The 12426-nt window shown below is 41.6% G+C and overlaps 1 protein-coding gene across 1 annotated transcript; it reads right to left on the minus strand.

Annotated features, from left to right (window-relative positions):
- Positions 1 to 1649: 1649 nt before the first annotated feature.
- Positions 1650 to 12091, minus strand: LOC148048249 (keratin, type II cytoskeletal cochleal-like). Its single transcript, XM_087707871.1, has 10 exons — positions 11576 to 12091; positions 9490 to 9704; positions 8563 to 8623; positions 7817 to 7912; positions 6663 to 6827; positions 6033 to 6158; positions 3641 to 3861; positions 3326 to 3360; positions 2123 to 2379; positions 1650 to 2051 (listed from the first exon to the last, which is right to left on the minus strand). The coding sequence occupies exons 1-10, from the start codon at positions 12089 to 12091 to the stop codon at positions 2001 to 2003; spliced, it is 1743 nt and encodes a 580-aa protein (XP_087563997.1). The 3' UTR covers positions 1650 to 2000.
- Between the last annotated feature and the right edge of the window lie 335 nt (positions 12092 to 12426).

The raw sequence follows: 12426 nt of genomic DNA on the forward strand, positions 1-12426 counted from the left end.
TACACTGTTTGAAACATTATTATTATTTTATAATCTTCCTTCATGGAGAATCTGGAAGAGTTTGTCTAAGATGATCACTGAGTGTACAGAAACAACTTAGGACATCACTGATGCATTCTTCTATCAGAGAGCAGATCATTTCCACTTATCTGAAGTTTTCATGCTCTGATATATGTTTTCTGGTAGATTTGCAAGAAGTAGCAGAAACTTCTCACATTGTAAGATGCTTATTATGGGGTATTACAAGAAACTTTGCTTTCTCCAGATTTTTATGTGGTTATGGTAAGTCATGTATCCAACACAGTGCAACCTATGTTGTCCCAGGGAATTCTAGGTAAATAATTGGACGAAACTCTTGAAGTGAAAAAACAGCAATTATAGTCTTCTAAGAGCAAATCTGGCATAGTGGTTAAAGCACCAGGCTAAAAGACAGGTTCCAAGTCCTGCCTTAGGCCTAGTTTGGTGACCATATGCCAGTCACTCTTTATCTGTTCTAGGAAGTAGGCAAGAGCAAACACCGTATTGAAATATTAAGAAAAATACAAGAACTTCTCCAGGCAGTGGTTAGGAGCCAGCACTGACTTGAAAGAATCATTCCCCCTCCAAAAAGTCCTCTAATGACCAAGCATTGGGTTGGCTGGGAAGACCATTGTTCAGATTGTCTCAAAACTCCCTGAAGATCATAGGTGTCTGAACTCGCACATCTGCAGTATCATTATAATTCTGGCTTGCTTCCTAACTTGCTGTAGTATTAAGACTATTTTTAATGACCTCCCTCATAATCATGTTTATATGAGGTATTTAAAATAGCTAGGTACTTTTATAAATTACAATGTGTACTTTATTCAATACACACCAACAAGTAAAGCCATGTTTCAAAGTACATATTTCAAGCACAAAGAAACCCTCAGAAGATCATGTAGCTTATACAACCCTCAAAATCTGAGTTGGATGAAAGAAGGAAAAATCAGAGAACACAAGCCTATCCTCTATACAGTTTGACTCATTTGAAAATCAGAGTGCTGTTGACATACAATCAAAGAAATGGCCTGTCTTATACAAAAGCTGAATACAAAGGGGGGGAAAGCACTTGTATGAATACAGATAGTAATTGATTTACATTCATTCATTCAAGTTTGAAATTACAATGGCAAGGAACAAAGAGGACAACCTATACCTGACGTTATGGCTGCTGTATGCAGGGAAGGCACATGAACAATATTTGGGTGCTTTGTAATCTGCCGCCTTAAGACTGAACATTGCCGTTCCTCCTACCTGCCTATCTTCCCTCTCATCCCGCCCCATTGGGTCCCTTGGGCCTGCTTCCTGCCCTGTTGGGTCACACATCCTTGGCCCTCCTTCCCCACAGACATGGCTTGTTCCACTTACCTTTTCCAATGATCACTTTTCCCAAGGAGAAGCAGCCAGTGTGCCATGTGGTCTTCCTACATAGAAGCCGCCTGATGCCACCCTAGAAACAGGTGCCATATTGGAAGCTACTGCAATTCTTTCATTCTTCTTGCTTCCAAAATGGTACTCACTTTCAGGATGGTATCCCGTGGCTTCGTGTAGGATGACTGTACAATGAAACTCTTTGGGAAAAGTGGCTTTGAAGAAAAGTAAGTAGAGTAGAGGAGGAGATTTCTAAGTGTATGGGACCAAGAGTGGTGGGAAGCTGTTCAACGGTGGGCCTTTCAGAGGAGAGAGGCCCTGGCCCAATGCAGAACAGGGGTGATTTGGGGAGATGTTCTAATGTGGGCCTGTGTCTGGCCTCCCAGGGCCTTTACCAGTCTCTAAAGGACCCATTGCTCCACTTAATAACCACTATGGAGAGATTGCATGGTGGTCATTGAGTGATGCAATCATGTGGACTCAATTACAACCATAAACCCAGGCTCAATTCTAGTAGTAAGGCAAGGACTACTTATTCTGCACAGAGAGAGGTCCAGAGAAGTCATTGTTCACATGTTTCATTTTCAGAAGGGCAAGGGATTGGAAGTTTAGCTTTTATGACTTGCTGGAGGAGAAGAGGCTAAATTCATGCTAGAGGACTGCCATCTCCATTGTCCACACTTTCAATGTTGGTGCTACCATCTCCATGGCTAGCACTTTCGATGTTGCTGCTACCATCTCCATGGCTAGCACTTTCGATGTTGCTGCTACCATCTCCATGGCTAGCACTTTCGTTGTTGCTGCTACCATCACCATGGCTAGCACTTTTGATGTTGCTGCTGCCATTTCCATGGCTCACACTTTCGATGTTGCTGCTACTGCCTCCTCCTCCTACAAAGGAACTACCTCCACCCAGGCTAAGGCCACTTCTGTAGCCAAGACCGCTACCAGCAGCTGAACCTCGTGAAACACGTGAAGAGATAAAAGCTGCAAAAAGAAGAGACAGAGAAGAGACTGAGCATTTTCTGTTCTTTAGAAAGGCAGCTACCTTGTAGAAATAACAGGAAGGGTAATCACTATGATCTTTGTCAAGTCTATCCTTCCTAAAATGGGACCTTCAAACATTCTCTCGAAATGATTTTGAAATCTCTTTATTTTATTTCTCAACGGTGCCAAACCTCGGGTGAAAGATTATGATGAACTTGCTTGAGATCAAATGCAAGAACTCCAGTGTCATATGAGAACTAAGACTGAAATTACTAACATGTTGTGTGATTTGGGGATGGATCAGAGTTCCTACAGATTTGTGTGCTGTTGTCCGAGGCCTGAAAAATTGGTTGAATTCTGTCCTAAGGATATCATTATGGACTCTTGTCAAATCCATCCTTCTGACCTAAAATGGGACTTTCAAATGTTCCCCCGAAATGAAATGATTTTAAAACTTCTTTATTTCTCAATGATGCCAAATGTCAGATGAAAGAATATGATGATCTTGGTTGAGATCAAATGCGAGAATTCCAAAGCCATACAGGATGAGACCACAGGATGAAATTAGTTGTGAAATTTGGTGATGGATCAGAGTTCCTATAGATTTGTGTGTTGCTCTCTGAGTCCTGAAAAATTGGTTGAATTCTGTCCTGTGACATTCTACAGGTATTTTAAAAAGCTAGATAGAAGCAGATGCAGATTTTCACCCCATACCTGTGGTGCTATGTTGACATAGCACACCAAGAACTATGCTGTGCTTCTACTAGTCTAATTGCCGCAGTCGCGATTGCAAAATCTACAATTGTAGGGGAAGAGACGGCAGAAGGGGAGAAGGACAGCACAAAATGCAGTTCCCTCCATATAAATAGAGGCAAGGAGCCTCTTAATCACCACTGAACAGCAAAGGTCCTATAATGTGAATATTCTTACAGATGTTACTACTTACAGATGTTCACTGCATCTGCTGCATCACTTGCCAATCTGTCAGGGAACAAAGCAGAAGTCAAGCATGGGTAAGAATTCAAATGTATTCTGAACATAAACAGCTGACTGAAAGAAAATCAATGTTGTATAACTATTGTTGCAAAGTCATCAAATCCTTAGAGACACTGAAGGATGAACTTCAAGGGGAAAAGACTCACTGTGTCCACAGAACTAAATGCTAATGGGGATGGATTTTTTTGTGTTGATGGAATTTGAGAGTTTCCCCCGAAAAAACAGCAAGCCCTGTAAAGGTCTACTTAGATGGGCTGTCACTGACCGATATTCTTCTCCTTCCAGAAGTTTACTGTAGGTAGCAATCTCAACATCCAGGGAGAGCTTCACATTCAGTAGGTCTTGGTATTCCCTGAGTTGCCTGGCCATCTCTTGCTTGGCTTTCTGAAGGGCATCCTCCAGTTCGGCCAATTTCTGTCTTGCGTCTTTGAGTGCCAGTTCACCTCGGTCTTCTGCTTCAGCAATCTTTGCCTTTAGGTTAGCACACTTAAGGGAGGGAGAAAAGAGAAATTAGCATAGAAGATCATCTTTTCAGAACAGAGTAAAATATCTTATGTTATCCCATAAGCAGATATGGTAAACCTATATTGGCCCAAGACCCATCCTTGGGCTTTGGTCAAATCTCCAAGGACACCCCAAAATATCAAGGGATTTCTGCTTCAGACACTGTAAGCATGCATGGTACTAATAAAATAATATGACTGTGCAAAGTATTCCAACTTTGGAAGAGCCCTTTTGAGTATAGAATCATAAATAATAGGGTTGGAAGGGACCTTGGAAGTCTTCTAGTCAAATCTCCTGCCCAAGTTAGGAGTCCTTATACCATCCTGGACAAATGGTTTTCCAATGTTTTTTTGAAAACCTCCAGTGATCAAGCACCCACAAATACTTCTGGGAAGGAAGTATTTAGGTTTGCAATGAAATGGGACATTTTCAGTATCCTATATGCAGCAATTGGTCTGTTGTTTCATGACTTGTGAGAGGATTGCTTTTGCAACAATTTCCAGGACAGTTAGAGCAGTAGTAGGGACAGCCATGTGGCTTCTGCTTTATGCTTGACAGGATGAAGTACCGTGTACGTGTAGTCTTTGAATTATGACTATTTGAAGTTATGACAGACCCTTACAACCCAGTGTTGAACTTATGGCCTTTATGACTGACTGCCTATCTCCCCCCACCCCCCACCGCATAATGACCTGGGCCTGTTTCCCACCTCACCAGGCCCCATAAACCCCTTATGAATTGTGGTTCTTCTGAAAATGGTGCCCCTTTATGGGATGAAGTCACACAACCAAGGGATGCTGTGGGGCAAAATGGCTGGCCCTTCTGCCCCGATGCTCCATGGTTTTTCTAAAGTGTTTGATTGGTGTGAGGCGAAGGGTATGGGGCCTGGTGGGGTGGGAAACAGACATAAGATATGTGGGGATCTGGAGGGAGGGTGCCTCAGGGAGTCTTGAGAGAACCGGACAGGCAGTCCTGGGCATGTGCTAGGCCTCCCACACCTGAGGCACCCCATGCTCTGCTTAATGACAGCAGTGGGAAAGCTGGGGTGGTTCATAAACCAAGGCAATCAGAGGTGAAATCCATCAGGTTCGGACAGGTTCTGGAGAACCAGTAGTGGAAATTTTGAGTAGTTCAGAGAACCGGCAACTGCCACTTTTGGCTGACCCCAGAGTGGGGTGGGAATGGAGATTTTGCAGTATCCTTCCCCTGCCATGCCTACCAAGCCACACCCACCAAGCCATACAAATTAAATAAACATAAACATAACATGCCAACCAAGCCACGCCCACAGAACCGGCAGTAAAAATATTTGAATTTCACCACTGAAGGCAATCACAAAATTGTTAAGTGAGGCGATTACATCACCTTGCCTAATAACTATAACAACTTGCAACAATAACAGGCAGGCTTCATTACTGTCATGTGTCAAGGGCTACCAGTAAACGGAAAGTTGAAAGAAGTGTGCAGACAAGGGACGCTTTGCAATTACATGCTAGCCAGGAAATTTACAGCTGTTTGAAAAAAAATAATTGGCATGGGGAAATTATGTGGATAAGCATCATACTGTAGATGCTGTGTTATACTTTCTTTTTCAGGCAGGTAATGTAAATAGATGGATTGTCCTATTGTGTTTCATACAGTGGTAGCTCGGTATTCGACAACTACTAAACTTGTTAATTTTGGTTCTGAATGCATTTTGATGCAAAAATGTTGTCCTGGTACTCATAGTTTCTTTGGTATTCGGCACATTGCAAAAGGAAGAGGGGGGGTGAGCACAGAGAGTGGACAAGAAATGGGCCATGCTAGGAAGGTCACTGACAGGAAAAAGGACAGACAGAAAGTTTTTTCTGGCCAAAACATGTGGTAAGTCACCTGGTTTGTTTGGCACTCATAGTTTTTAGTATCCATTGGGCATCTTAGAACCAATTGACATCGAATACCACAGTACCACTATACAAATGTTGCTAATTTTGAGGTTAAATACATGTTAAAGGTAGCATCATATTAAGGATGAAAATAATCCTTAATATGATGGGGAATAATCTGCACTTCAGAAACGAATGGGAAAATCGTGGCACTGATATTCTCTCAGGCCAGAAAGGCTGAGCAGTATCACTGTATGATCATAACTCTGGGAGAAGGCAGTAACCTACCTGCTTTTTCACAGCTTCAATTTCAGCCTTCAGTCTCTGGACATGTCGGGTAAGTTCTGAAATCTCATGCTTGGCGTTACGAAGATCATCAGTGTGCCTTCCAGCAGTATCTTGGAGTTCCTCGTACTAAAAAAAGTAGAAAGCATCCACTGTAGTTTTAGTTATTATTTAATTGAGTCAGTTTTATTCATTGGTGAGAGTGTATATATCTATTTGTCTACCTGCCTTGCCCAATCTGATGCTTCAACGTGCTTTGGAATGTAAATCTTACATTTCCCAGTCAAAAGTCATTGGCAATGCTAGCTGAGAAGTAGGGAAGCTGCTCTTGAGGACACTAGATTGGAAAAGCAGATATGTAAACACTGCAGAAAATTGAAAAACAAATAGGGGGAATCAGATTTTCCTCCCTTGTATTTTATAAGGCCAGAGTTGCCTGCTGTTTCCCTGACTGCTAATAGGTTTACAAGAAGTGGTTGGTGGGACAATGAAAAAGAAGAAGAGGCAACATCCCTCCAACTGGCTTGGCTTTGCTAATTCCACTTTTGGAAGAAAACATTGGGCCTCCCTTCACAGCTTATTCACTGTAAGGCAGCAACAGTTCACCACCCGACTTTCTGGATGACAATTTACCTTGCTTTGGTACCAAGCTTCAGCCTCCGCCCTGCTTTTCTTTGCAATGTCTTCATACTGGGCTTTGACTTCAGCAATGATGCTGTTGAGGTCCAGGTAGCGATTGTTGTCCATGGACAAAATCACAGAAGTGTCAGAGATTGTCCTCTGTAGCTCTTCCAGTTCCTGCACGTGTGATAGAAACAGTTCACTCAAAAAATATGCACACAAAGATTAGGCATTGGCAAGTACCTAATTCAAAATTTAGAGCAAGCGAAATTGGAAGGGATGTTCGTTTTGCATAATTTCTTTTGTTTCCCAAATTACTTTCAACTTTTTACTAATGGTCATGTTCATTGATGGAAAATACAGTTGACCTGAAAGGACAGGTTGGGATGAAAGCTGTTTAAAAATATCTATGAAAAATCTAAAGAACTGCACAGGGCACAGAATTCCCAACACTCCCTTCCTCAAAAAATCATCTTTGTCCTCCAACTTGTTAAATTTAAGTATCCATTGCCTAATTCAAATCAGTTATTTGTAACTTGTACAAGACAATTTTGGGGTTACCAAATGCCTGATCAATGTTTTTGTTTAATGAAAGCATTTATCTTTATATCTTGAGATTCTGGAACTGCAAGAATTCTTACATAACTCTTAATTAATTCTGAACCTATTTTGTAATTCTTTGTGTTCTTTAAATTACTTGAGGGATTTTCAACATCTTTTGATTTTAATTTAACCCAGGGTGTCAAACTCGATTTCATTGAGGGCCACATCAGGATTGTATTTCATCTGGGATGGGCATGACTAGGGTGGGCGTGGTCAGCTCGACATCACTCGTATCAGTGCCTGAGCACTCTGCTAGCGAAAACAAAGTTCCATTTTCGCTGGCAGAGGCTGCAAGAGGGCTGTGCGTGGCCCTACTGAGCTCTGTTTTCGCTGGCAGAGTCACCACTTTCCTTCCTTCCTTCTTTCCTTCCTCCCTTCCCTCCCTCTAACAAAATATACTACAAACTTCTTTTTTTTAGCAATCTTGCTTATTGAGGGGTGAGGGAGGGACGACTTCTCACTGTGAAACTATTTCTGGAAAGTAAATGAATAAGCTATCCCTTTGGCAGGAAGTATCATTGCGTAACAGAGCACAGTTCAAAGAAAATACTATTGAGGCTTACCATTTCATGCAGGACTCTGAGGAAATCGATCTCCTCAATTAAAGTTTGTAATTTAGTTTCTAGTTCTGGTTTGATCATGTAGGCAACATCCACTTCCTAAAAAGAAAACATTTAAGGGAAAGAAGTTGAAGAACTACAGAGTTATTAATCCATTATTACTTCCTGCATATTATTCAATATTAAAATATGTATAGCTATATGTACAGCAATAGTTAGGCTTATATACCGCTTCATAGAGCTTTCAGCCCTCTCTAAGCGGTTTACAGAGTCAGCATATTGCCCCCAACAACAATCTGGGTCCTCATTTTACCCACCTCGGAAGGATGGAAGGCTGAGTCAACCTTGAGCCTGGTGGGATTTGAACAGCCAAACTGCTGAACTGCAGTGCTGAATTTAACCACTGTGCCACCTCGGCTCATACAGTATGTATGTATGTATGTATGTATACATGTATGTATGTATGTATGTATGTATGTATGTATGTATGTATGTATGTCCTAATTGAGGTAAATGTACTTGTTTCTGGGATAGTCCCACTTCCTTAAAAGGAAAAACTGAATTTAATGATGAAAAGTTAAAGGACTGTTTATTAATGGATTATTATTTCCTGATTATTATTTGGCATTAAAATACAAACACGCATACATATATATTAATTGTACTTGTTTCTGGAATAGTCCCACCTTTTAACATCACAGCAAGGGCTGCCTTTCTGCAAAGTAGCTACCCTGCCAACAGACTCTCACCTTCTTGAGGATTACAAAGTCATTCTCTGCTTCTGTACGCTTATTGATCTCATCTTCATACCTATTTGGGGAGGAGAAAAAAAATAACACCTACTTAAAGAAATCTAGTAAAGCTGCTGCCATTCTTAAACATTTTTAAAAGGGTCCTGACAATATCCCAGAGATGATTCTCAGATGTGGCTGGTTAATTATCACAAAACAGTCTGAGAAAATTTGCTTTGCTACTTAACTGTGGACTTACAAGGCCTGAAGGAGGACAGACAGAAAGATGGACAAAGTTTTGAGCATTTCTACACAATTTCATTCCCTGCCAGCATTCTGCAGTTCAGGATGGCTTAAGTCTGCCATACAGGGCAAAGGTTGAACAATCATGCTTTGACAGCAAAGAGTTAGCAGTCCTGTATTCTCTTTGCAATCTGATGGTTATCTATTTTTTGTGCAACCCGGGAATATCAACTATGTGGAGATCCTAGGGAGTTGAAATCCACATATGTGCAGAGCACCACTTGGTAAAGCACCTCTGCACATTTGTCTTTAACAGACCCTGCTGCAAGAGCTTTAGGTGCAATGAGCTGTATGAGATCCTTAGTTGCAATATAAGCAAAGGATATAAAAGGCAGCTGAAAATTGTGAGAGCCAGTTTGGCATAGAGGTTAAGAAACCAGGTTCGAAAGCGAGAGATTGTGACTTCTGGTACTGCCTTAGGTACAAACACAGCTCAGTGACTTTGGGCCAGTTGCTCTCAGCTCTAGGAAGCAGGAAATGGCAAACCACTTGTGGAAAACCTTGCCAAGAAAACCACAGGGGCCATCGCAAGCCACCGCCTGGCATTAAAAAAGAAGCTTGACTTGCCCGAATACACATGCATAAAAGAGGGAGTAAGATGAAACTTGGACTAAACTGAAGCTGAAGGCCTGAAAGTCTTACTTGCTTCTGTAGTCCTCCACAAGGTTTTGGGTGTTACGTAGCTCTCCATCCAGCCTTACTTTATCCTTCTCCAGATCATTCAGCTGTGTCCTAAGATTGTTGATGTAAGCGTCAAAAAGTGGCTCAATGTTACTCTTCACAGTTTTCTGGTCATGTTCCTGCAGCAGAGCCCATTTTGTTTCCAGCACTTTATTCTGTTGCTCAAGAAAACGCACCTGGAGGCAGAAAGACACGGATTATTATTTTTTTGGTGGGGTAGGAGAATTAAATGATCAATCCTCTACAATGTTATCTTGATTTGCTTTTGAGCAGACTGCAAATATTACTTTTTCTCCTTTTGATACTCTGGATATATGCAGAATATATTAAGGGAATGTGGATTGGAAAAAGGTGAGCATTATTTTAAAACTGCTTCAAATTAACAGAGTTGGAAGGGACCTTGCAGATCATCTAGTCCAACCCCCCACCCAAGCAGGAGACCCTACACCATTTCTGACAGATGGCAGTCCAGTCTCTTCTTGAAAGCTTCCAGTGATAAAGCTCCCACAACTTCCAAAGGCAAGCTATTCCATTGGTTGATTGCTCTGTCAGAAAATTTCTCCTTATTTCCAGGTTGAATCTCTCCTTGTTCAGTTTCCATCCATTATTCCTTGTCTAGCCTTCGGGTGCTTTGGAAAATAGTTTGACCCTCTCTGTGACATCCTCTCAAATATTGGACCACTGCTATCATGTCTCCCCTGGTCCTTCTCTTCACTAGACTAGCCATGCCCAGTTCCTGCAACCATTCATCGTATGTTTTAGTCACCAGTCCCCTAATCATCTTGGTTACTCTTCTCTGTACTCTTTCTAGACTCTCAACATCTTTTTTATAGTGTGGTGACCAAAACTGGATGCAGTATTCTAGGTGTGGTCTTACTAAGGCTTTATAGAGTGGTATTAGCACCTCACTTGATCTTGATTGAATCCCTATGTTAATGCAACTTAGGGTTGCATTGGCTTTTTTGGCTGTTGGCTCATATTTAATTGGTTGTCCATAAGACTGGAAGAAGAACCATCAATAACATGCTATGCTTATGCTCATAGTTGAAAATGCAAAGGATCACAAGATCTTGTAAGAAAGGTCAACTTAATACATTTCATGTCACACTATAATAACAGAAGTTGGATTTTGAAGAAGTAAGGTAGAAAAAGAGTAGTGCCATTTTTAGAAATTTTGTGCTGGAGAAAACTGAGAATGGCAAAGAAAAAAAAGTGACTTCATCAAACAAATCAACCAAAGGTTTTCACCCAAGAGACAAATAACCAGGCTTAATTTATCTTACTTGGGATACATTACGTAAATATCTAACTACCAGAAAAGGTTGTAAATATTGAGAAAGGTGGAAGAAGACCAGCAGAAATGTGAGTAGATACATTTACAGAAGTAATGAGTACACCTATTGGAAGATCTGAGGATCCGGTTAGGGACAGATCAACCTGGAGAAAATCTATGAATGTAGTGTTGCTAAGAATCAACACTGCTTATGGTGTTCAACTCTCAAGCCTTATCTTGTATGCACTTTGAATGGGATACCCACCTCTTCCATATCCCATATTACTCATCAAAACCCAGTTCTCCCTCTCATATTATGTGCTGAATTTCTCTAGAATAATCATGCCTGCCAAAATGGTTTGATGCTCTTCAAATCCCACTTCTTTAAAATACAATCTGTTCATAAAGGGTAAGGATGAAACCATTCTGATTAGCTCTCATTTCCTCTGTCACTATTATATAGTGAGAAAATTTATTGACCTACTGAGATGCATGTTAGAGAAAATATGATCTTAACTTTTCCAATCTCCCTTTCTGCAACAGGAAAAAATCCCCATGGCATTCCTCCAGTCAAGTTGCTGTTGCAAGCACAGCAGCAAAACCAGACAAAATTGGCAGCAATGTAATTTCATTTAGCTGATGCCAGCCAATGATAAATAACAGCTGCAATGACATGAGCAAAAATTGAAAGAGGAGCTGGAGGAAGGCTCTTGATTTTTTTGCCCGATCCATGACAACCTGAAATAATAAAATAAAGCATTTATTTATTCTCACCTTATCTATGAAGGAGGCAAACTTGTTGTTGAGTGTCTTCATCTGCTCTCTTTCTTCTTTGCGGACCTTCTCTATGTTGGGGTCAACCTCCAGTTTCAGAGGCGCCAACAGGTGGGAATTGATAGTTACTTTTTGAATTCCGCCTGGTGGGCAAACTGGGAAGCCAGCATTGCCTCTCCCTCCGCCAAAACCAGCTCCACCTAGCCCATAGCCTCCACCAATACCACCACCAACAGCAGAACCACTATTAACTCCACCACTGTACCCATAGCATCCACCAATGCCACTGCCATAACTGCCTCCAATCGCGATTCTGCTGGGTCCACCAAGATTGTAAAGGCTTCGGCTGCCAAAACCAGCCCCACCGGCTTGGCCCCAGCCAGCACTTCCAGCACCACAGCTTCCACCTCTGCCCACACTGTGTGAGCTCCAGTTGGTGCGACACAAGTTAGGTAAAATGGCAGATGAGTTGCTGAAGCCTCTTCTCTGAATTCTGATGTTGGCTCGGTGAGACATTGTAGTTGGTGATGAGCTGAAGAACAAAGATGCAGAAAGAGGTACAGGGAGAGAGGAAACAGTCTGTGAAGCAGAGGCAGGTGCAGTTGTGAGCTCTAGGTTTTAAATTTTCTTCTTTTATTTATATTGTCAAGGAAGTGGGATCGGTTGTGATTGCAGTCGATCATCTTTCTGATTAAATATTGCTGGGCATGCCCTAAGGCTTTTTGAATTGTGACATCATTGTTTTGCCATACACACTCCACACTAAGGCTAAATGGTGGCGCAACCAGCTAAGTCCAGGGTTCTCAATGTTTTCTTGCTCGTGGCCCCTTCTGTGACTCATTTATCTCTGG

The sequence above is a fragment of the Thamnophis sirtalis genome, unplaced genomic scaffold (assembly GCF_051295495.1).
Source record: "Thamnophis sirtalis isolate CommonGarterSnake01/CBP01778 unplaced genomic scaffold, rThaSir2_p1.2 scaffold_3, whole genome shotgun sequence".
Classification (NCBI taxonomy): domain Eukaryota; kingdom Metazoa; phylum Chordata; class Lepidosauria; order Squamata; family Natricidae; genus Thamnophis; species Thamnophis sirtalis.